This window comes from Apodemus sylvaticus, chromosome 17 (genome assembly GCF_947179515.1).
Source record: "Apodemus sylvaticus chromosome 17, mApoSyl1.1, whole genome shotgun sequence".
Taxonomy (NCBI): domain Eukaryota; kingdom Metazoa; phylum Chordata; class Mammalia; order Rodentia; family Muridae; genus Apodemus; species Apodemus sylvaticus.
The window spans coordinates 5,217,501-5,241,933 of record NC_067488.1 but is presented as its reverse complement, the minus strand read 5'-3'; the positions used below and the strand labels follow the sequence as shown (position 1 = coordinate 5,241,933).

Below are 24,433 nucleotides of genomic sequence, written 5' to 3'. Positions count from 1 at the left end.
ATGCTGACCAAAAGCAACTTGGGGAGAAAATTTGTTTCGGCTTACACTTCAAATAACAGACCATGGCCCAAAGTCAACGAACTCAAGTGGAAGTAAGGCAGAAGCCAGGAAGGACGGCTGCTTTCTGACTGGCTCTGGCTCAGTCGGCCCGCCTGTGTCTGTGGTGTCGCCACAGAGGCCTGGGACCTCCTATACCAGTCAGGGCAATCTTTCACAGATATGGCCATAGGCTGATCTGACTGAAGCAATTCTTCAACTGAAGATCCCTCTTTCTAGGTGACTCTAGATCATGTCAAGTGGACAATTAAAAACTAACCAAGACACCAAGTTGAAGTAAAATACAGCAAAAGGAGGCACAAAGCTGAAGAGATATTATTTCTGGGATTGGTATGGGAAGCCCCTGTGAGAAGCTGTGTGTGGGCAGACCTAGAATCGAGGCCCATGGAGACATAAGGGAAGACCATTTCTGGCAGAGAGGACAGACGGGCAGAGGCCCTGACGTGGCTTTGCTGGTCTCCAGAACAAGCTATGAGGTTCAGAGGTTAAAGTTCACTCTGTAAGGTTACTGGGTTGTGGTGGTTTGAATAGGAATGTGTAGTCAGTCTTTTAGACATTTGGTTTCCTTAAAAAGCACAGATATATTATAAGAATGTTTTAGTTTTAATCCCAGCTGCATAAAAGTCAATCTGAACCACCAACACAAATAGACAAATAGACCTTGCTGCCACCACCCCAACTGCCCTGAAGTATAAAACTTAATTATGTCATAATGAATCCTCAATATCATGCAGCTCAAATAAACAGATGAAAACCCTCCAAATGATGCCAAGCTGCCGGCCCTCAGTGGCGTCATGCTCCCGGAGAATTCGTCCCCACTTTTCTGAGTCTAGATCTTACATACAGTGATTTCCTGCAGGTGGTGAGGGCCAACACACGAGAAGAACCTTCCAATCCACCCACCCACAGAAAAGCAGCCCCAGTCCACAGGCACAGGCTAAATAATAATTCAGTCCCTCTTTACTGTGGTAGGAAGTCACGTCTAATTCTCATAAATCTAGGGCTTCCATCATCCTGAAGACTGCACGGCCATGGTTTACCTCCCGTGAGGCTGGGCTGGTTTGCCAAGGCTCCTTCCTCACGTTGCTGCTGTGTGTGCTTGTGGTGAGAGCAGGGCAAACTCTGAAACAACCACAGGAAACATTACACACCAACAACACCAGGGTGGGGTGATGGCTCAGTGGGTGGAGTGCCAGCCACACGGCATGAGGACCTGAGTCTGGGACTCCAAACTGTGTGTGTGGCCAGATGCTGCTATGAATGTGGGCAGCCTCAGTGCCCCCCTGGAGCTGCCAGCACAGAGTGTGCGGCAGCAAACCAGAGGCTGACACTAGCTCAATCTGGTGAGAAGGGATCTCAAGGTCGTTCTGGGACCTCCACAGAAGCCACGGCCCATGCTCACACACAAACACACACATGCATGCATGTACACACTCACAGAAGCACACAGTTGTTCGTTTGGTTTTTGTTTTAGGTAAGCATACCCTGTTCCTGCTACCTATCACGTGGCCTGGCTCATGGGCTGTAGGAAATCTGTGTGGGCTACAGAAAAAGTCACCACCCCTAAACAGTTCATGAGTCTGCCTGATATGGCGCCTTCTGACTCAAAAGTCTATTCACACTTGGAGGAAGGGTGGGAACTCTACTTTCTAGATGACAAATACACATCCCATCTCTGTCAATAATTACTTTCTTTAAAGAGAAAGAAATTTTTAAAAGACTACTAAAAAAACAAAAAGGAAAAACAAAGGAGGTTTCCAGAGAGGATGGAGACAGGAAGTGGGAGAAACTGAGGGAGAATCTGCTAAAACTTGCTTTGTTAAAAACATTTAATGCCATCTAATACCTTGTCTGCGAATGCCAAAAAACACACTAAAATGAGTAAACTACTTTTTTCAAGGCCCTTTTCCCTCCAGTGCACATATATCCAAGTCCGGGGAATCTGGACAGGGAAGAAGGAGCAGGCTCCCTCCGCAGGCCAGCCTAGTCTTCAGAGATGGAGTAGCCCCGCCCCCCAGGGTGTCTGCTATCTGCTCTGCAGGAGGGTTTATGTGCCTCTGAGGACTCCATTTTAGAGGAGACACTGAGATCATCCTTCCAAACAGCTCATCTAGAAATATAGTTAACAGGGGTTGGGGGATGGGGGGAGAGTACCTCTGACTATCAGCTCCTGTCTCAGAAGTACACAGGGACCTACAGAGGCCACACTGTTACTGCTGGAGCTATGAGTCTGTTGGCTCTAGAGGACTTCTTTCCTCAACCGAGGCAACAGTTGGTCTTCTCAAACTACCAGGGGCCAATGGAGGAGAGGCCGGGCCAATTCCACACCCATAGGTACACTCAGGAAATGGTGGGGTGGGGGTGGGGGTGGGAGTGGGGTGGGTATTCCTTAGCTTCAAAACACATTGCAGGAATCTAGCCCCCCATAACAGATACGAGAGGCCTTCCTCCCACTCACGGAAATAGCTCTTAGGGAAGGACCAGGGCCAGTTCACGTGAGGATTCATACCAGGTCACGGTTCTCAAACATCAGTGTTCAAGTGAATTTACTGTTTCTGTGATTCCTTGGCCACTCACAAAAAATCTGAGGGGAGGTTATGAGGGGAGGGGGGAGGGAGGGTGGAGCCAAAAGCAAAGGCCTTGATTGGGGCTCTGAGATGGCATCTTTGAAACTAGGGGGGATTCCAGATGAATTTGAGAATTGCTCTTTCTAACTCTATGAAGAACTGAGTTGGGATTTTGATGGGTATTGCATTGAATCTGTAGATTGCTTTTGGCAAGATGGCCATTTTTACTATATTAATCCTGCCAATCCACGGGCATGGCAGATTTTTCCATTTTCTGAGGTCTTCTTCCATTTCCTTCCTCAGAGACTTGAAGTTTTTGTCATACAGATCTTTCACTTGTTTGGTAAGAATCACACCAAGATACTTTATATTGTTTGTGGCTATTGTGAAGGGTGTCATTTCCCTAATTTCTTTCTCAGCCTGCTTATCCTTTGAGTATAGGAAGGCTACTGATTTACTTGAGTTGATTTTATAACCTGCCACTTTGCTGAAGTTGTTTATCAGCTGTAGGAGTTCTCTGGTGGAGTTTTTTGGGTCACTTAAGTATACTATCATATCATCTGCAAACAGTGATAGTTTGACTTCTTCCTTTCCAATTTGTATCCCTTTGATCTCCTTATGTTGTCTAATTTCCCTAGCTAGTACCTCAAGTACAATATTGAAAAGATATGGAGAGAGGGGGCAGCCTTGTCTAGTCCCTGATTTTAGTGGGATTGTTTCAAGTTTCTCTCCATTTAGTTTGAAGTTGGCTACTGGTTTGCTGTATATTGCTTTTACTATGTTTAGGTATGGGCCTTGAATTCCTGTTCTTTCCAGGACTTTAAGCATGAAGGGATGCTGAATTTTGTCAAATGCTATTCTCAACAACAAAAGAAATTCTGGGGGAATCAGTATCCAGACCTCAAGCAGTACTACAGAGCAATAGTGTTAAAACTGCATGGTACTGGTACAGTGACAGGCAGGTGGATCAATGGAATAGGATTGTTGATTCTTCCTTCCCCCCATTCTTTGTGAGACTCCCACTGTCTATTCTTCTTAGATATTAACATATGCACGTCTACCTACCTAGACTTAAGTCGGCGGAAAGCTTAGGGCCACTCCAGCATTTTGAGAAGAGTTTGAGGAAAAGGCACCTATCTTGTCCAACCTCAGTTTCCTTGTCTGTAAAATGGTGTTATTTCCATCCCATGTACACAGGTTATGATGATAATTAAATGAAAAAAAATGTGTGTGAGAAGCCTACAGCACTCAGCATGGGATGTATTCTGCAGATGGCAAATACAACTAACAAACATTTGTCCCTAAGGGTCTGAGGGCACCCACAGCTGACAACAAGAGACAAATACCTCTGAACTGTACATTCTTCTGGATCAGACTAAGAACATCTAACAAGTTCTAGCTATGCCAGGAGATCTGCTCTGCTTTCCTGATACACTGGGAAAGCATGCTGACCAAAAGCAACTTGGGGAGAAAGTTTGTTTCAGCTTACACTTCAAATAACAGACCATGGCCCAGAGTCAACGAACTCAAGTGGAAGGAAGGCAGAAGCCAGGAAGGACGGCTACTTACCGGCTTTCTGACTGGCTCTGGCTCAGTCGGCCCGCCTGTGTCTGGATGGTGTCGCCACAGAGGCCTGGGACCTCCTATACCAGTCAGGGCAATCTTTCACAGATATGTTCTCCAGCTCCATCCATTTGTCTAAGAATTTCATGAATTCATTGTTTCTAATGGCTGAATAGTACTCCATTGTGTAAATATACCACATTTTTTGTATCCATTCCTCCATTGAAGGATACCTGGGTTCTTTCCAGCTTCTGGCTACTACAAATAGGGCTGCTATGAACATAGTGGAGCATGTGTCCTTATGGCATGCTGAAGAATCCTCTGGATATATGCCCAGCAGTGGTATAACTGGGTCCTCAGGAAGTGACATGCCCAGTTTTCTGAGGAACCGCCAGACTGATTTCCAAAGTGGTTGCACCATCTTGCAATCCCACCAGCAGTGGAGGAGTGTTCCTCTTTCTCCACATCCTTGACAATGCCTGCTGTCTCCTGAGGGTTTGTTTTTTTATTCGATATTATTTTTTATTTACATTTCAAATGATTTCCCCTTTTCTAGCCCCCCACTCCCCGAAAGTCCCGTAAGCCCCCTTCTTTCCCCCTGTCCTTCCACCCACCCCTTCCCACTTCCCTGCTCTGGTTTTGCCGAATACTGCTTCACTGAGTCTTTCCAGGAAAAGGGGCCACTCCTCCTTTCTTCTTGTATCTCATTTGATGTGTGGATTATGTTTTGGGTATTCCAGTTTTCTAGGTTAATATCCACTTATTAGTGAGTGCATACCGTGATTCACCTTTTGAGTCTGGGTTACCTCACTTAGTATGATGTTCTCTAGCTCCATCCATTTGCCTAAGAATTTCATGAATTCATTGTTTCTAATGGCTGAATAGTACTCCATTGTGTAGATATACCACATTTTTTGCATCCACTCTTCTGTTGAGGGATACCTGGGTTCTTTCCAGCATCTGGCAATTATAAATAGGGCTGCTATGAACATAGTAGAGCATGTATCCTTATTACATGGTGGGGAATCCTCTGGGTATATATGCCCAGGAGTGGTATAGCAGGATCTTCTGGAAGTGAGGTGCCCAGTTTTCAGAGGAACCGCCAGACTGATTTCCAGAGTGGTTGTACCAATTTGCAACCCCACCAGCAGTGGAGGAGGGTTCCTCTTTCTCCACACCCTCTCCAACACCTGCTGTCTCCTGAATTTTTAATCTTAGCCATTCTGACTGGTGTAAGGTGAAATCTCAGGGTTGTTTTGATTTGCATTTCCCTAATGACTACTGAAGTTGAGCATTTTTTAAAGATGCTTCTCCACCATCCGAAATTCTTCAGGTGAGAATTCTTTGTTTAACTCTGTACCCCATTTTTTAATAGGGTTGTTTGGTTTTCTGGAGTCTAACTTCTTGAGTTCTTTATATATATTCGATATTAGCCCTCTATCTGATGTAGGATTGGTGAAGATCTTTTCCCAATATGTTGGTTGCTGATTTGTCCTCTTGATGGTGTCCTTTGCCTTACAGAAACTTTGTAGTTTTATGAGGTCCCATTTGTCAATTCTTGCTCTTAGAGCATATGCTATTGGTGTTCTGTTCAGAAACTTTCTCCCTGTACCGATGTCCTCAGGGGTCTTCCCCAGTTTCTTTTCTATTAGCTTCAGAGTGTCTGGCTTTATGTGGAGGTCCTTGATCCATTTGGATTTGCACTCACTAATAAGTGGATATTAGCCTAGAAACTTGGAATACCCAAAACATAACCCACACATCAAATGAGGTACAAGAAGAACGGAGGAGTGGCCCCTGGTTCTGGAAAGGCTCAGTGTAGCAGTATAAGGCAATACCAGAACAGGGAAGTGGGAAGGGGTGGATGGGGGAACAGGGGGAAGGAAGAGGGCTTATGGGACTTTTGGGGAGTGGGAAGCCAGGAAAGGGGAAATCATTTGAAATGTAAATAAAAAAATATCAAATAGATAGATAGATAGATAGATAGATAGATAGATAGATAGATAGATAGATAGATAAAAGAAACTAGGGGAGGGGTCTCAATGAACAGTAAGCCCTACTATGTTCCTAGTAGGGGGTGGGGCTGTTTGTGCCTGTAGAAAATCACTTTCCTCCAAAGACAACGGCACAGATGACTCATGATGGACAATGTCTCTTACCTAAAGAAGCTTCCTTCAGAGGTTTTCTATCATCATTTGACCGGTTTTTATTTTCCTGCAAGACTCTTAGTTGTCTCTCTCTCTCTCTCTCTCTCTCTCTCTCTCTCTCTCTCTCTCACACACACACACACACACACACACACACACACACACAAACAAATAAACTTTAAACGACAGCATCATTCTGAAGTTGAGTCAAAACAAAATATGAAGGCTTGGCCATCTTGTGTTGAGGCTAGCTTTCTGTGGGACACTGGACAAACTGTGACACATGAAGTCCATCCCTCAGCTACAGGCATCTTCCTCTGACTGAGGAACTTGGGATGAGACACTGGCAACATTCCCACTCTCCTCCCCCTGCTCCCCCTCCCCCACCTCGGCAGACACTTCACAAGGGCAGTTTACTGTCTACTATACAATGGATTTGTGATCCAAATAACTTTCCATCCTCTTAGACAACCTGAGGACCCAGAATCTAAATAGCACTGTGTGTTTTCTGATGCTGGTTCACACTCAAAAGCCTGGTTTACTAAACAACCAAACAAACAAAACAGCCGACGCCAACACTATGGGCCAGAGAGGTGCCTGCCGGCACTGTCTCACTCAGGTCTCGCCATGGCCCCGGGAGCCAGGTTATCATATTGTTTCCATTTTAGGAATGAAGAGCAGGCTAAGAAACATTGCCTAGCTGCTAAGGAACACTGCCAGATTTTGAACATAAGTTTTCTGAGGTCAAAGACTATAATACGGGCCACTAAATGGTAGTATTTACACATTTACACATCTGGGCTTATTTTACACAAACACACATCACTCATATTTATGCCACTATTAATATATATGTATTAATAAATATATTATGCATATACACACATATACACAGTTTGCCTTCTGTAACTACAGGTTCAGCACCCACAGGTCTAACTGGCCAAATACAAAGTATTTATAAAATACAAAGTATTTATAAAATACAAAGTATTTTATAAAAGTTGTGTATTCTAGTAAATGTGTACAGACTTTTTTTGGTCATTATTTGTTGCGGGAAATAATAAAAAATGAACCAGCATGTTCCCACTCTTGTGGAGGCCTCTGCCTCAGCAGCCTGGCCGGCCGTGCAATGACAGGCAATGGCTGGCCTGTTTTTATCTCGTGGAGACTGACTCAGAACTCCACGACCTCTCCACCCAGTGGGCTAGGTTCCCACTGGTGAGCAGCTACCGCACCAACCCCGCGCTTCAAATCCCCCATGGCCTTTGTGGTGCACATCAAGCGAACCCATGCTTTGCCGCCATACCTTTCTCTCTGAAACACAGACAAGCCACAGTGTGAAGGAAAACACCACACAAACTTAGTTCAGAAACAATGATAACTCCATCACTGGGTGCAACAACTAAAATCCTAACTTATAAGCCTTATTAAATCTAAATCCTCTGGTGGAGAATCCTGATGGATCCACCATTAAAACCAGGAGACACTTGTAGCTACATCTTGTCCTCACTCCATCCCTGTCCAAAAAATCCTAACTCTCCTCTGCTTCCTCTCTTCCTCTGTCCAACCCAGAAGTCCCGCCTACTCCCCAGGGATTGGCTCCTTTACTCATTAGGGGATTGGTTCACAAGAAGTCACTTGAGTATGACTCACTCCTTGTCCAGAGATCCTCCCATGGGAGCGGAATTAGCATCAACATACAAACAGCACCAGGCCCATCCACAACAATTATTTACTAAACAATGCTATTTACATAGCTTCTACATTCATTAGGTAGTGTAAACTATGGATAGTTTAAAGCATTTGGAAGGATGTACAGAGATGACATAGAAACATGCCACTTTATATAAAACTTTGGTACTATGGAGAATTGTGGAAAGAATTCTAGATATGGAGAGATGAGAGTAAAATTTATGTTTATATGTTCAATACATACATACAATGAATACATATTAATGTAATGTATGTATACATGCACATATATGCTATAACATCAAACATGTACTGGTAAATGTGAACATAATAAAAAGTCCTAGTCCTCAGAGGATCCACAATCGAGTGTTTTCTTACCTTATAGAGACCCAAATAAATTCAGGCTAGAACTATATTAGCAAGATCCAATAATCTTCAAAAACACTATCTTCATAACATGCTGAAGGTCTGTGGTCTTCTGTGACGTCCCTATAGCCCATAAAAGTCCTGTTTATCGCTTACTACCAGCCCATATCTCCTGAGGGACCTAAAAGGGCCACCTTTCTCAATACGACACTTGGCAAGCAAGCAGATTGATTGTGTTGGAATTTTAAGGGAACCTAACTTCACTTTGCAGCTCAAAGGGACCTTAGCCCTTCTTGCCTACTATCACCAGCTACCAAAACAATGTAGGAATAAGGAGACCCCCTTGAAGGGATCAAGGGAAGTGTAGGCTGGCTGGCTGCTGAGCTGCCGTTGGGGAGAGTGAGGTGACCTTTGGCTCCACAGTGGTACACCGTGAGCACGTCTGCAGGGCATTTGAACTGCCCAGATGCTATGGAAGGAAACAAGAAGACACTGACGACCAACAGCAGGCCGATCCCAGCAGAGCCCAGAAGTTCAGACCTGGTTTAGATCTGTACTACCTGTCCTGCAGAATGTCCAGAGGAAATGGGTATAAATGAATTTCTGCAGGGCCCGGCAGTGCATGCCTACAATCCCATACTTCCAGTGCTCGGGAGGCTGAGGCCAGAATCCAGGGCAGCTTAGATCCTCAGCAAAGCCACATCGCCAGCAGGCAGGACTGAGCTAGAACCGACCGTGAAAGAACCCTGTCCTTCCCATGACCACCATTTTCATCTGCTCTTGAAAGCCGGACTGGGGCGTGAAAACGGCCAGTGCTGTTCAAAGAAATCTTAATATTTTACAGACATTTGTAGGCCATTTCTTCATCCTTTAGCAACTGCAAGGTCATTTAAAAAAATAATCTTGGTTCAGCCAGGAAGTAATTGAAAATGCCTTTAATCTCGGCAGTTGGGAAGCAGAGGCGAATGGACCGCTATTGTAAGTTCGAGGTCAGCCTGATCAAGAGACAAGTTCTAGCATAGCCAAGTCTACATTGAGAAACTGTCTCAAAAACACAAAATAAATAAAGATAGATAGATAGATGATAGATAGATAGATAGATAGATAGATAGATAGATAGATAGATAATCTTGGCTCATCCTTTCTAGGCCTTTTGTAATATCTGTTCCTTGTCAGTATAAAATCAGAACCCAGGGGTGGTGGTGGTGGTGGCGACATAAGCCTCTAATCCTAGTGATCGTGATGCAGAGGCAGGTGGGGCTCTGAATTATATAGGCCAGCATTGTTCACACAATGAATTACAGGCTGGCTGGGGTTACACAGTGAAACCTGGTCTCAAAACAAAACAAAACAAAACAAAACAAAACAAAAAGCCAACAATAAGAAGAATAATGTTGCATTAGAAGGGATATATTCCACACTCTTGCATTTACTTCTGGGTTTGTTTCTGGCTTGTGTCAAACAGAAGTCAGTGCTGCCTCGTAAGTCACAACAGACCTGAAGCTACCAAGCCCTCCTGCTGTGCTCTCCGGAGGGTGACAATGCTGCTCTGCTCAGGATGACCTGGGGACATGAAACCCACAGCAGCCACACTGTGATCATCAGTAAGAGCTGTAGACAGACAGACAGTCATACTACATTCAGTGTTTCACAACTGTTCGCTGTGATCATCAGTAAGAGCTGCAGACAGTCAGTCATACTACATTCAGTGTTTCACAACTGTTCACTGTGATCATCAGTAAGAGCTGTAGACAGACAGACAGTCATACTACATTCAGTGTTTCACAACTGTTCACTGTGATCATCAGTAAGAGCTGTAGACAGACAGTCATACTACATTCAGTGTTTCACAACTGTTCACTCGGACACACAGGTTCACCTGCTTTCTCTCCCCATTTACCCCCAAAGAAATGGAGACAGACACCAAACAAAACCTAGCGCCCGGATGTTCACGGCAGCACGTTCACAATAGCACCCCAAAGGAAAAAGACAGTGGTGTGTGAGCTAAATAAATGGAACGCGTTGTGTCCGTGTTTACTCGGACGATTACTCGGGAACTCACTCAAATGCTGCAGTGTTTGGCCACGAGCCCAAATGTCTCCCCATCAGAACCTGTCTCAGACCAGCTACGCACTAGGAGAGGCAAGAGGCGCTGCTGCTCTCCATCACGATAAAACCCTTATGTTCTACGACACAGCCATACCCGAGACGAGGATGAGGATGTTGCTTATACCAGTGGCATGGGCGAGGCTGGGTCAGGAGTGTGTGAATAAAACAGTTTCCCCATGGCTGTGCTACCAACCCTGCTCTAGGTCAGCGAGGAGAAGAGGAAAATCAATTCTAGCATCGTAATTCACAACACATCTTCCTCTTCATGTTGGAATATGATACCACAGTGTATTGGTTTTGTAGTTTTTTGTTTTGTGTATATTTGGAAGTTATGTGCACCTAATCTGGCTTTGTACAAACAGATAAATAAAACCCCACTCTACCCCTCCTCCACAGCATCTGACTGGGATGACTACTCTGAAACCAAGCAAGAGTCTCTCTGAGCACGTTCACCAAGACCCTGCCCAGAGGTGGAGAGTTCTAAAGACCTCAACTCTTCATTTTCTTTCAAAAGCTCATTCTGAGCCACTGTGGAGGCTCCAGCACTGGACTAAATGAGTTCTGCCTGGGCGAACGGGCAGGGCGCCTGCAGGGGGCTTGTGGCTTACCGCTTCCATCAGGCCCTTCACCGTGGGGGATTTCAGCATCAGAGCATCGAACACGTCATCATTCTCCTTCCTCACATATAAAAGCACTGCAAGAGAAGGGAGGGACCAGAGTGAGCAGAGGCTTGGGACCGCTGCCTGTCTGTCACGTGGGGCGTCAGGCTGACATCACCTGCTCTGCCAACAGGCTTATGACTACAGTGATATAAATGCTGTCATGCCTATAGCCATACTTAAGTTTCTCCGGGTGGACACATGGTCTCTTTACGACCACGTTTCCTATAACTTATATTTGCATCTTTGCTCATTCAGTGAATACCACTGAAGGCTCCTAGATGCCACAGGCTGTAGATACCAAGAGCTGAGCTTGTAGCAGAGAGCTGGTCAACCCCAGCCTGTGCCTTTAGGGAGTCTGTGGTCCACTAGGAGAGGCAGGCAGGCTTGAGAACGTAATGAGGGGAAAGCAAGAGACAATGCTTCCCAGCCAGGTACTGCCACGGCGAGGTGAGGGAGAGAGTGTCCCAGGAGGTGGAGAGTCACAGATCTGAGGGTAAGTCCAGCTCAGCCCGCGCTGTGGCCCTAATGAGTCAATCTCTCCATGCCTGGATTATCTGTGAGACAGACACTAGGAACTACCACTTAGGGTTGTCTGCCCGTTCTGTGAAGTAAGGTCCGTGTGGTAGGCTTGGTCTCGGCCCAGCACACAGATGAAGACCCAGTCTTCAGCCTACAGAAGCCGCGGAAGTAGTCGTGGTTCTTGAACCTTCTGGCTGAGCCACAGCGTGCTTTTATATTCCTTTCTCTGTGCAAGTTCTGAATTGGAGAGCGTGCAGACTAAGACGGGCTGGGCAGAGGCCGCAGATCCTGAGAGATGTGGACAGACCTCAGGGAGACACAGATGCACCTGCTGGGCCCCACAGACATGGCCACCATGGCACTGCTTCTCCTGATCACCTGGCGGCCTACAGTGCCATCATGCTGGGAGTTCAGCACCCAGAGAAACCACTGGCCACCCTCACTCAGGTACAGTCCTGCCGCCCCAGAAGGACAACGACTCTTTCTGTCCTCAGTGGCAGGCATAACTTTCCTTCCAAGGGAAGAAAAAGCTGAAACCCCTCATCTGTCCACACTAAGGAAAACTGCCCAGGACCAAAAAAAAAAAAAAAAAAAAAAAAAAAACCCAAAACAAAAGCAAAATAAATAAATAAATAAATAAAATAAAATAAAAAATAAAATAAATAAAAAATCCAAAGCCATTGATAAGCCTAGATCTCAACAATAGTCCGCTATTATTTCCTTAACAAAAGCAGAACTGGAAAATGAAATCAGCTAAATCCAACCCCCCCCACACCTCCTCCCCACTCCCTTCCCTTTCCCCCTCCCCTTCCATCCCAAAGACTTTCTTAAATCAGTGCTTACAAAGGCCACATTGACAGGGATTCTGCCCAAACTCCGTTCTGGGCCAGTGAATGATCAATTGGAATATGGCGAAGGGAGGAGAGGGAGGAGGGGCAGGGGGAGGAGGGGGAAAGAGGCAGACAGTGCTTTCTTTATCAAATATAGAAATGACGTGCCAATTATATATGAAGACTGACTACATCGCCTAAAATTTACAGACTGAGTCCCTTGAAGGAGTAATACTGTGAAGCCGGCATGTCAGTTAAACTACCTAGAAACCCAAAGCTCCCGTGAACAGAGACAACTCGAGCAGTGTGCAGAATAACACAGGATGCGGACCCCACTTACATCAGACAAGGAAAGTTACATTCAGGAAGAAGACACTGCTGACGGCTATTATTTGCTGGAAATTCTGTAATTTCTTCCGGAAGCTCTCAACAACAAAAAGAGTGGAGAAAGCTGACCCTTGGGGACCTGCGATTACACTCTATTAAAATGAACACTCCTTATAAATAGCCTCTGTTCAAGCCGCCGTCTGTGACGTTGCTGGGGTGGGGGCTGGAAAGGGTTCAAGTCTGTTGGTTCTTTTTGGGGTTGGGGGGCAGACAGGCAGGGCAGTTCCAGCGGGGCTTGCTGACAGCTATCCTTGGGGTGTGCCAGCTCCACACACTCAGGCTTGCCCTGAGAGTCCGTCTGTTCTCATTAGCTCTGTTCCGTGGTGTGGCCACGGTAATAATCATCCTGCCAACAGCAGCAGAACAACCACAAGACAGCCCAGCCTCCGTACAGCCAAAGGCAGGCAGGCCGCCTCTCGGGGAGCCCCAAAATGATTGTGACCCAGTCACTCTGACAAGTGGCCACAAAGGAAAAACAGCCAATAATGACGGCTTCAGGAAACTGACAAATGACCGGTAGGAGTCGCCACTGACCCTGGAGCAGGGAACAGGCTCAGAGCCCTAAGCAAAGGCCTGGTGACTTCTCCATCCTTCTCCAAAGAGAACTTCCTGGGGAGGGGGAGGGGAGGGGGAGGGGAGGGCAAACTTACTGCTAGTAAGGCACAGCGCCCTCTGTGTCTGTCCTTGATGTTTCAGAAACCTCACCTTAACTTTTAATTACAGCCCAACACTATTTCAGGAGGCAATGTGGGTGCCAGTTTCACGAGCTCTGAAAAGTGGTTGTTGGGCTGGTTCCTAGCCTGAGTGTGGAGGTGAGGTATAATGACACTCATCACCAGGGTGACTCTAGTGTCCCCATGACTCTTCCCTAACCCTAAATAAAGTTAGGGAGGAAGAGACTCCAAGGAATGGAGGTGAATATTTGTGATGGCGAACTGGGAGCCACCATCACGTGTGGGCGGGCCCAACCTGTTGTTGATGTTTCTGTCTATGGAATAATTCCAAATCACTGGTTCATGGGGATGGCACAGACACACAAACACCACACACACACACACACACACACACAGACACACAGATAGCACACACACACACACAAACACATACACACAGACATACACACAGACACACATACACACACAGACACAGACACACACAGACACACACACACAGAGACACACAGACACACACACACACACAGACACAGACACACAGACAGCACACACACAGACACACAGACAGCACACACACATACAAACACATACACACAGACACACACACACAGACACACAGATACAGACATACGCAGACACACACACAGACACACACAGACACACACACACACATACCCCACACACACAGCCAGTCTCTGGATGAGTCAGGAGACACATAACCGGTTCCCCAAGGCAACAGAAAGCCTGTAGCCTCAAATGTAAGGAAGAGCCCACCAAGGTTAGCAACGATTCTGTCACAGGGAGTGAGTTCTTGACAAGTCACCCCTGACCCTCACACCACGACAGCCTGCCTTAAGTCCTGTCAGAATGGAGAGATACCTCGTTTTACGTTTTCTTCTTTAATCTGCTTAGACGGTGTTGGACCAAACTCATCTTCCATGGGCCTGAACATCCGTTTAACGAGAACACTGCTGCTGAGGAAGACAAGCAGGAATGATTACACACACAGAGTGTCCCCAGTGAGGGCGTTCTCAGCGAGAGAGCGCCTGCCGTCCCCGGTTCACGCCTGCCCTCCCCGGTTCATACAGTCCCAGCCGCCCCTTCTCATCCACCTGAGGCCTGGCCCTCCTGTGTGCTCCTGAGGGCCCACTAGAACACAGCAGTCGATAACAGAGCTCTGTTGGGGGCTGTCCTGATTTCCTACAGTCCTCTCTTTTCTAACTGCCACAGGGGAGGCTCACCCAGTCCTCTGTCCCTTCCTCTTCCCACAGAAGACTCCAGCACTCCCGCCTGAAAGATGGTGGTGTTGAGCCCTGAGCATTCTCTGTGGGGTCAGTTCTGACAGTTCTGCATTTGCTTACAAAGTCCCTGTGTATTCCAGGTGCACCATGGAAAGGGGAGGACTGCTAGAGAGGAAGAGGGCCGGAGATCCACTGTCCTTAATCTCAGGCATGTAGATCCCAGGCGGGTCTTTCTATGGGGATCGCCTGGCCCAGAAGCAGTAGGTGGCAGATCACTTAGCAGAATTATTAGGGCAGGCCCTCAGGGGGTCAGACTACCTCAGCTGACTAAAAAATCCCTCTTTTATAGTTTATTACTGTACGAATTTGGACATGTTTCTCAATTTCCACAGACCTTAGTCTCCTTATCTTTAAGAGGAAGCTGTTGACACAGAAATGACAATATTTGAGGAGCTGGAAATATTAATTATACCAAGTTGATCATTACACACTGTGTACACTGTCAAATGATCATACCATGCCCTATAAATAAGTACAAATATTATGTGTCGAATAAAATTAATTAATTAATTTAATAAAATTTAAAAGGAGGCTGGAGAGGTGGCTCAGCACTAAAGACCATACATTGGTCTTGGAGACCGAACTTAAGTTCCTAACACCCATGTCAGGTGGGTCAGCTTTCTGTAACTCCAGCTCCAAAGGATCCAACATGTCTCATCTTCATGAACACCTGCACGCATGTGTACACACCCATATGCAACATACATATGCAGAATTTAAAATAATAAACATTTTAAAATTTAAAAGAGGCTCTCAAGAGAATTCAGGGAGTGTTGGGGACTCAGGATAAGCAGCATGGAGGTGCTGGACTAAGATGGTGGCCTCAGGCTGGAGAGGCTTGAGGGAAAAGAAAAATGGAGAAGACTAGATTTCCCATCCACAGCAAACAGTTCAATCAATGCATGGTCTTGCACGGGAGATGGACTCTGTATTAACCCCAGTCTTGCAGACAGCATAAACCCTGAGGCTCCCAAGTGGGCTTTCTGCCAGAGTCACTCATCACATCCCAAGTAAGGTTAGCAGAAATCCAGGTCCAGTCCAGAAATATTTCTAGTCATGCTTGTGTCACTAAGCCAATGCTGCTTAATTTGCCTCCACAGGGTGCCTGAGGCAATCAAGGTCCTTAACTAGTCCAGGCGGCTTCAAAGCCAGCCCTCCGCCCCGCTCGCCTGAGTCTCCTGAGGGCACGGAGCCAGTTGAGCATCTACAATCTGAGTCCTTATGTCCACATAAGGCTCACATGACCACACAAGGCTCAGATGTGTTGTCGGCCTTACACAGGGTGATTCAGCTCACAGGGAAAGACGATTGTGCCGCCTTTGAGGGAACCGCCTCATGGCAGAGCTGCCCAAGCAATCTGAGGCGCTGGTAAGGTAGGGAATGACGTCAAGAGCCAGCTCTCTTACTATATCCTCCTCTCTGTCAAACAATGAAAGCAGCTAAGGGGAAAAAATCTGAAACTCAAGTCCCATCTACAGGCAGTAATGAACTCAGGGCACTGCTCCCTCTGTTGAGCCCTCTGCTTTGTGGTAACAGCAGGTTGTGGTACTCTGTCTCATCTGGGAACTGGAGTGACCATGAACTTAGAACTAGAAGATATAAAGAATCATCCACACGGTGCCCAGGCGCCATTAAGCTAATAAATGGTTAGTAGCTTGAAAATCTACCAGACACCTTCTCATGCTGTGTGAGGCGAACTCTTTCACCAAGCAAGACTCACTTACATTTTTTCCAGTTCAGTTGACTTTTAAGAGCACCTTATTCCAAGCCATAGGAGCCTTTATCATTAAAACAGTGTCTCAGATAAACCACATTTCTCTTGGGAGACCATATATGCCTCTCTACGCTTTTAAATCTATAAGCCCAGTAGGAGTCAGTAAGTTTTATGTGTTCTGAATTCAACAGTGTCATTTATTTTTCAAAGCAAAACCAAACAATGCGGCTATGACTTGCCTATTCTCTAATAAAAAAGAGTGCAGGTTGCAGGTAGGCGTCTGGTGCCCAGGCCAGTGATACTACACGACACTTTAGACCATCAGGTAGAAAAACCCAAGGCCAGCAGCAGCATCCTCAGCCACGGGCGTGTGGGATCGATCACAAGGTAAGCAGGGCCCTTACTAGCAGCAATGGCAGTAAGACTCACCAGAAGAGCACGACTAAGGGTTAGGTCTGAAGCAGGGTTAAAGCTTTCAGCCACAAAGGTACCCAGGACTTACAGTCAAAATCACAGGGATGAAAGGCTTGGGCCCGATGCGACAGCGCCACCTCAGGGCTAGGCAAACATAGAGTGTTGTTGGAGCCCAGAGATCTGCAGGACAGCCTGCTACAGCATCCTCAGTATAGACCTAAACACTGAGACCAGAGCCCCAGAGGCTGGCATGAGGTCTCAGGTGGATAAAGGGCCGTCCAAAGGACAGACTGCGTGTCCTGAGCTCAAAGCCAACATCCTTTTTAGGACGCCATGCTGTCTCTTATAAAATATGTGATTTAAAGATTAGAATTCATAGGTCTAATCATTTCCGTTTGTTCCAACCACTGAAATTTTATTATTTCTATTTCAAGATAAAAAGAACAAACTACTTGTTTTTGGCATTGAGATGGGAGTTTTTACTATGTAGACAGACTGGGCTGGCCTCAAGTTTTTGATCCTCCTGCCTCAGCTCCCTGATTTCTGGGATTATAGGCATGAGTCACTATGCTTGATTTTCTAATCAATACTTAGAAAATTTATAACCAATTTTAGAGGTTCAGTTTTAGCCATAGCACAGTTGTTTAATTAACTCCTTTGAGATGGAAGATGGCAGCTTTTGTCTGAAAAGGTCCCAACAACATTTAGGTTTTTCAGATTCTTGTAAACACTCAATTCTGTTGCTGTATCACCAAAGAAACCATAGACAGCACATAAAGGAACTAACACCATACAGCTGCATTTCAGAAAAACATTCCTTACAGAAGCTCCAGTGTACTTATTTCATGGAGGTTTTTAAACTACTTCCCTGGAGGTTTTTAAACTACTGAAAACCATTCTTAGTCAGTAGGCCATTCAAAATTGGTGATTAGGCTGGGTGTGGTGGCCTTCAATCTCAGCACTCAGGAGAAAGATGCAGGCAGATCTCCATGAGTTCTAGGCCAGCCTGGTCCACATGGTGTGTGTTAGGCCAGCCTGGGACCCCACCACTACCATTACCAGCAAGAAAGATCTGACCCTCTCTCTGTCTGTCACTTGCCAACTTCTGCTCAAGGAAGGGGATCAGCAACATGTGCTATACTTCCTTCACCAGGTATGGGGTGTACAAGAATGAGGAGGCCTAGGCCTGACTGTGGTTTGGGGGAAATAACCTCGGATGCTGGTTATATACAACAAATGACCTTGGAATGTTACTTATATACAATGAATGACCTTGGGATGTTAGTTATATATGATGAATGACCTTGGGATGTTAGTTATATATGATGAATGACCTTGGGATGTCAGTTATATACAATGAATGACCTTGGGATGTCAGTTATGTACAGTGAATGACCTTGGGATGTCAGTTATATATGATGAATAATGACCTTGGGATGTTAATTATATAAGATGAATGACCTTGGGATGTCAGTTATATATGATGAATGACCTTGGGATGTTAGTTATATATGATGAATGACCTTGGGATGTCAGTTATATACAATGAATGACCTTGGGATGTCAGTTATGTACAGTGAATGACCTTGGGATGTCAGTTATATATGATGAATAATGACCTTGGGATGTTAATTATATAAGATGAATGACCTTGGGATGTCAGTTATATATGATGAATGACCTTGGGATGTTAGTTATATACAATGAATGCCAACAAGGAGCCTAGAATAGATATTGGAGAATAAATGCAACTTGCTTTAAGAGAAAAGAAGCAAGTTAATTTTTCTCACAACTTGCTTTAAGAGAAAAATATAGTATCTAGCTTATGGGAGAGCTCCCAATATAACCTGTAATTCATGCAGTTCTAAACATGGTTTTTAATTCTGAAAACCAATTTCCAGAAGATATAAACAAACAAGCAAACAAACAAACAACCTTAGAGGTCTAGCTGGAGGGAGCTGGCTGGGAGGTTAAGGGCCCCTCTTCCGGAGAACCTGGGTTCAATTCCCCGCATTCCTAAGGAAGCTCACAGGGATCCAATGCCCTTTTCTGGCCTTCCTGGGCAACAGGCATGCAACTGGTACACAGACATACACAGAGGCAAAATGACTTATTTCTGTTTGCTTAAATTTAGTAATCTTCCATGAGGGAGATTAAGATAAAACTTTATTTTAACTAAGAACAGTTGCAGGTAAGAAAAGAAGTTTGAATACTGAGGGAGGAAAATGCTTCTCCAGAGGAGAGCAAAAGCCAACGGACAGAAGTCAAATGCTCTTCCTGAGGGAGAAGCTACTGTGGCAAGCTCAGCTGCTGTGTGCTTAGAGCGAGAGACCACGAGGACATTCGTAAAGCACACTTTTGTGTCTATGTGGGGTTTCCAAAAAATAATTAACCAGAAAAGACTGTACTAAAGAAGGCAGTGTCAGTCAAGGGCTGAAACCCTAGATGACACATCAAAGGGCAATCTCGAGCTAGCAGAGGCGTCTCTTGTCTTTAGACTATAAGGGGGAACAACTTTGATACCTGCCCCAGCTGTGCCCCAGATCTGCTTTGCACAGACCTGAATGTCACCAAGCCAAGCCTGCCATGCTCAGGTGTCCCAAAGCCAGGAGCCACGTGCAGTGTTCCTCCCGCCGAAAGCATCCGGCCCCTAGAAACAATGGAATGGCTTCCTCCTGTGCAAAGGGCATTCCATCATTGGCAATACTCCAGCAGAAGGCAGCTCAACACCTACAGCTCAAGAAAGTGGCACAGATGCTACTGTGGCCTAGAAAAGAGCCATCTCCGTGGCCGTAAAACAGCCCTCTCATAAAGTCTATAGGCGGGCATATGTTCTCTGCAAAGATGGAGCGTATCTCCTATTCCTGTTACTCAGATACACACATGGAAAGAGTGGAAGAGAATTTCTTATCTAAAAGCCACAGGACAGTGACCAGGCTCTCAGCCTGCTGAGGCCACTCAAAGCTGGCTACCCAGAGTGCGTTAAAAGCAGGAGAAGCTCTCAAGGTCTTAACTAGATCTCGTGTTCAGCTCAAACAATGGGAAAGAAGAATGATCAGAAAGATTTCAGTACATAGTGCACTAGAACAGATGGGCCTCTCCCATAGACTGAGAATTTATTCAAAGGCAGAGCGTAGGAAGAAGGGGGCACAGGAAGAGCACGCTAGGAGGAAGGTTGTCACCCGGCTGCCACCCCACAGCTACTTTCTCAGTTCTAAGTCACAAGCACGAGGTACTTGTGCTCCCTCTCCAGGGTGGCCTCAGGCTGGACGGTCCATCGCTACCCACACAAACAAACAGTGAGTGCTTGAGAAGGAAATGGCTGCTGTCTTACCCTTCCCGCTCATCGTCCGTGTTGTAATAGACCTGTAAGAAAACAAAAGGCACATGGAGGAAAGGAGTAAAACAGGGAAACGCATGAGTTGTCTTACCAGGCAAACTGTCTCTCAGGATTAGCAGTGCTGTGCCTATGAGTCTATCAAGAGTGACAAGGCAACTTGGCCCCAGTTGTGACAGGAAGCAGGTCAGTTAGACTCAACTCTTTCTCGTCTACAAGACATGGAGACAACCCTATTCCATAGAAACAACAGCTACATGCTTGAAAACTTAAAAAGGAGGCAAACACACACACACACGCACACGCACACGCACACGCACACCCTTGTCGGCTATCCTTTCTGGACAAGATACAATATTGACTCTTATATCTTGGTTCCTATGGAATAAGACAAGATAGAAATGTTAAAGTAATTCTTAGTAGAAATCTACTCCATGCAAAAAGTATGGATATGTTTATTACCATGTTATAGCATGAACATGGAATCACACACACACACAGGCACATACCACGATCCTCTAATTGTACAGCTGCCTCATCACTACACAGAACATTCTCCAGAAAGAGATGAAGCTAACAAGATCTCTCCTTCAGACTGATGTCAGTCCCAGCACTCAGAATGGAGGTGGGGGTGGGGGGGTGCGTCTGTCATGCCAGTTCTCAGAACAGCCTTTTCACCCAAGGACTCTGGAGTCAAAGGAAAACCTATCAGTGCAAAATTAAAACCCCAAGTGTGTGTGGCTGACGCTAAGAAACATCTTTCTTCTCCGCAGTTTTCACTTCTCCCGCGGGAGAGGAGATCTTAAAGAGGAGAAGAAAGAAACCGCCCTCATCTCAGAACTCTGTAAGCCTTCCATTACAGAGGACCCAGTCATCAGTTAGCATGTGAAATGCCCTCAGCAGGTGAGGAGCAGGCCCAGTCAGTACTGGAGCACTAGATACAGACTCATCGAGACCTTACTTTTTATTTTCATTTGAGCAATATCATAATTAATTCTCCTGTAGATACATAGTTTCCACCATTAAATTTGTAGCATCTGCATAATCTTCCACAAAACTACACTGTCATAATTATATAATTGTTGACCATTTAGTTTCTAATCCTTCCTTTCATTTGTAAATTATAACTATAGGACTTAGTTTTTATGTATTTGAAGGAATATCCAATATTCTCTTTTTCCTTCATATGAGAAATTATTTATCCATTCAATGAGAGATATTAACTTACTAAGGAAACATTTGTTGACAAGATCTTCGCTTCCCTAACTGGGCAAATGTATGAAGTTATTGATACAGTCCTCTCACCACTAGGTGGCAGTATGGGAACTGATAGAGTCTGCTTGACACAAAACTTCCTCCATTGGCACTGTCAACGATTTTCTAATAACAGCTTACACCTTTCTTTGCCTTAGAATCCCAGTATTCTCTCCCAAGACAGTCTTTTCTGTAAAAATCTGCTTTTGTATGGAATTATACTTTGTTTGCTTTGCCACTAACCAAGCTCAAAGGAGAGTTGCGGTCTGCTCTGTGGAGAGCGGGAGTCTTACCTGTCCGGTCCTCTGCAGGTTTGCAAAGTGAACATCTGGTATAAAGAGCACAGGCTGTGAGTGCAGGTCAGGCATGGTTTTGAAGTACGTGATGTCGCTCTTCTTCTGTAATGGTATAGCGGCCATCTTCCCATCAGAGGCTGTGTACAAGCACAAAGCCCACGCAGGGACAGGGTTAGGCACGGCTGAGAACTCAGCTGTCTGCCTCATTAGCCAAGGCCCATGGTTCTCCCCCAGAGCGTTCTCAGCACCCTAGACGTGGTTACACTTTAACGGTCCTTCCTCCGGCCCAAACAAACAAGAAACACATGGGATTCTGGGAGAATCCATTCGACCTGGACTGAAGCTTCCCCACGTCCTGCTGACCCATGTGTACCCTTGAGCCCCAGTCTAAGAGGAGGACTCCTGCTGGCTCTACATCCGGACGCTGCCCTGTCTCTGGACAAGAGCACGCCCTTTGGGCATCTGCCCCTTCCCCTGCAGCCTGTTTCTTCTGTCTTCTCAAAGGACCAGGCTAGCTGCAGTCCCCCCACTTAGCACAGTCAGTATGGAGGAGGGGGAGACTCACGGTTGTTGCACTGGGTTTGAGAGGCCTGGCCCTTCCCTTTCTTCCTGTTCTGCTTCCTCTCTTCATCTCGGATTTTTCTTTCTGCTCCCTGGTAGGGAAAACAGAGAGAGACCAACTAAAGTATATTCTCAGAGGATGCAAGGATATTGTCTCACACACACACACACACACACTCGGGCACACACATAGACATATGCATGTACATGAGCATGCCCACAAACACACATGCACACACTCAGACAGCATGAAGATGGGAAATAAAGCAAGGGCAGCCTCGACCTGCAGCTCAGTGAGAACACGCACAGATCTCCGCGCTGCGCTCTGACCTCGGCCGCCTCTCCCAGGTCTCCTCTCCCTGTCTCATGCCTGTTTTATGAACTTGATTTTTGGATCCACGAGGAAAGAACAGGCTGAGTTCTGTAACTCAGTGCCACCTGCTGAATAACTCAGTGCTATTAATATAACGGCCTTTCCCTGTGCAAGTTTTCCTGTGCATATGGTTATGAGCCACGGGGAGAAAGGGCATTCTTCTCCAAGTGGTGGTCACACAAAAATGAGGGATTTCTCAGCACAGGGAAGTACTGATATTCTCCTATGTGCTTAGAGATGGTGCCTACCACACAAGACACATGTATCCACTTCTGTTCATTGTAATTTGACTTTTTTAAAAAGAATTATTTATTATATATAAGGACACTGTAGCTGTCTTCAGACACATCAGAAGAGGGCATCAGATCTCATTACAGAAGGTTATGGGCCACCATGTGGTTGTTGGGATTTGAGCTCAGGACCTTTGGAAGAGCACCGACTGCTCTTAACCACTGAGCCATCTCTCCAGCCTGTAAACTGACTCTTTAATACAGTTTTATATCCTGCTCCAATCACCACTGCCTGCACCAGTCACTGCTTATCTTTCTTTCGGGCCATTTGTGAACTTATTTTCCTCTTTTGATCCCCAGTCAGGGACATCCCAGCAGTTTCCTCCTGCTTTCTCTCTCCTTCAGGAGAATTCAGCCACCGTATGCTAGACAGGTGACATTCATGGGACACCAAGCCTGAGCATCTTCCCCAGGCCCTGACCCATGCTCACAACCCCTTCCCCCTGCAGTAACCATTCAGGGAAGAGTGACGCCTAAAGCAACCTTTGACCTTCAGAAATGGTCTGAAACTGTCAGAAGTCACATTTGGTAAAATAAAATGCACTCCTCTCTGGACAGAAAAAAAAAAAAAGGAAAGGAAAGAAAAAGGAAAAAGAGGAAAGGAAAGGCAAAATTGCCGAACAGATTTGGAACATGACACATAAAGTGTCAAATTCCAATTATATAAAAAAGAATTTAATCTATTCAAACACATGGATAAAGATAAAATGGTTTCCAAAAATATACAGATGGTTTGGCTTGAATTAAAAAGAACGAGATGGGCTTTTTGGTCACGCTGACTCACAGGACAGGCCACAGGACAGTCCCAGTTCTGACCAAGGCTAGGACGCAGTGGGAACTTGTCCACAAGAGCATGTGGCTTTTGAGGGAGTTCTTAAAGCGGCCACTGCTCCATGTTTCACACAGAAGAGACACAGACAGTCACGACACACCTGTTACACACCGAGACCAGAGGGGAGGGGACTGTGATGCTTTCACACGAAAATCTGAGTGTCATTGATACTTAAAGGTCATGCAAATTCACAGCAAGGACAACATTCAGAAATACAGATATATCTGCTATATAATACTCATCAAAATTTTGCAGAGCCTGTGCATCTGAACAGAGAAATGCTAAATGCCCAGCAAGGCCTCAGTGGGTGCTGGGAAGGCAGCATTGCTTGTTGGATGCGCACACAACGCTCAGCAGTATGCTGGAGGCACTGCGTAACTCCGGAATTCACACCAATAAGCACAGGTCTTAATTGTCTACCCACAAAGTCTATGTCACTCAAGACACACCCCAAGGGTACACAAACTCCTTCCTATTTTTTTATTTTT

General features: G+C 45.7%; 1 protein-coding gene across 1 annotated transcript in view; it reads right to left on the bottom strand.

Moving 5' to 3' along the window:
* Grhl2 (grainyhead like transcription factor 2) overlaps positions 1-24,433 on the bottom strand; it is a 102,292-nt gene that overhangs the window by 9,352 nt on the left and 68,507 nt on the right. The window contains exons 10-14 of the mRNA XM_052161447.1: positions 22,455-22,542; positions 21,887-22,026; positions 20,337-20,368; positions 14,453-14,547; positions 11,110-11,195 (exon numbers count right to left, since the gene is read on the bottom strand). Of these exons, the coding sequence (XP_052017407.1) occupies positions 11,110-11,195; positions 14,453-14,547; positions 20,337-20,368; positions 21,887-22,026; positions 22,455-22,542 (441 nt within the window). The remainder of the gene's footprint in view (positions 1-11,109; positions 11,196-14,452; positions 14,548-20,336; positions 20,369-21,886; positions 22,027-22,454; positions 22,543-24,433) is intronic.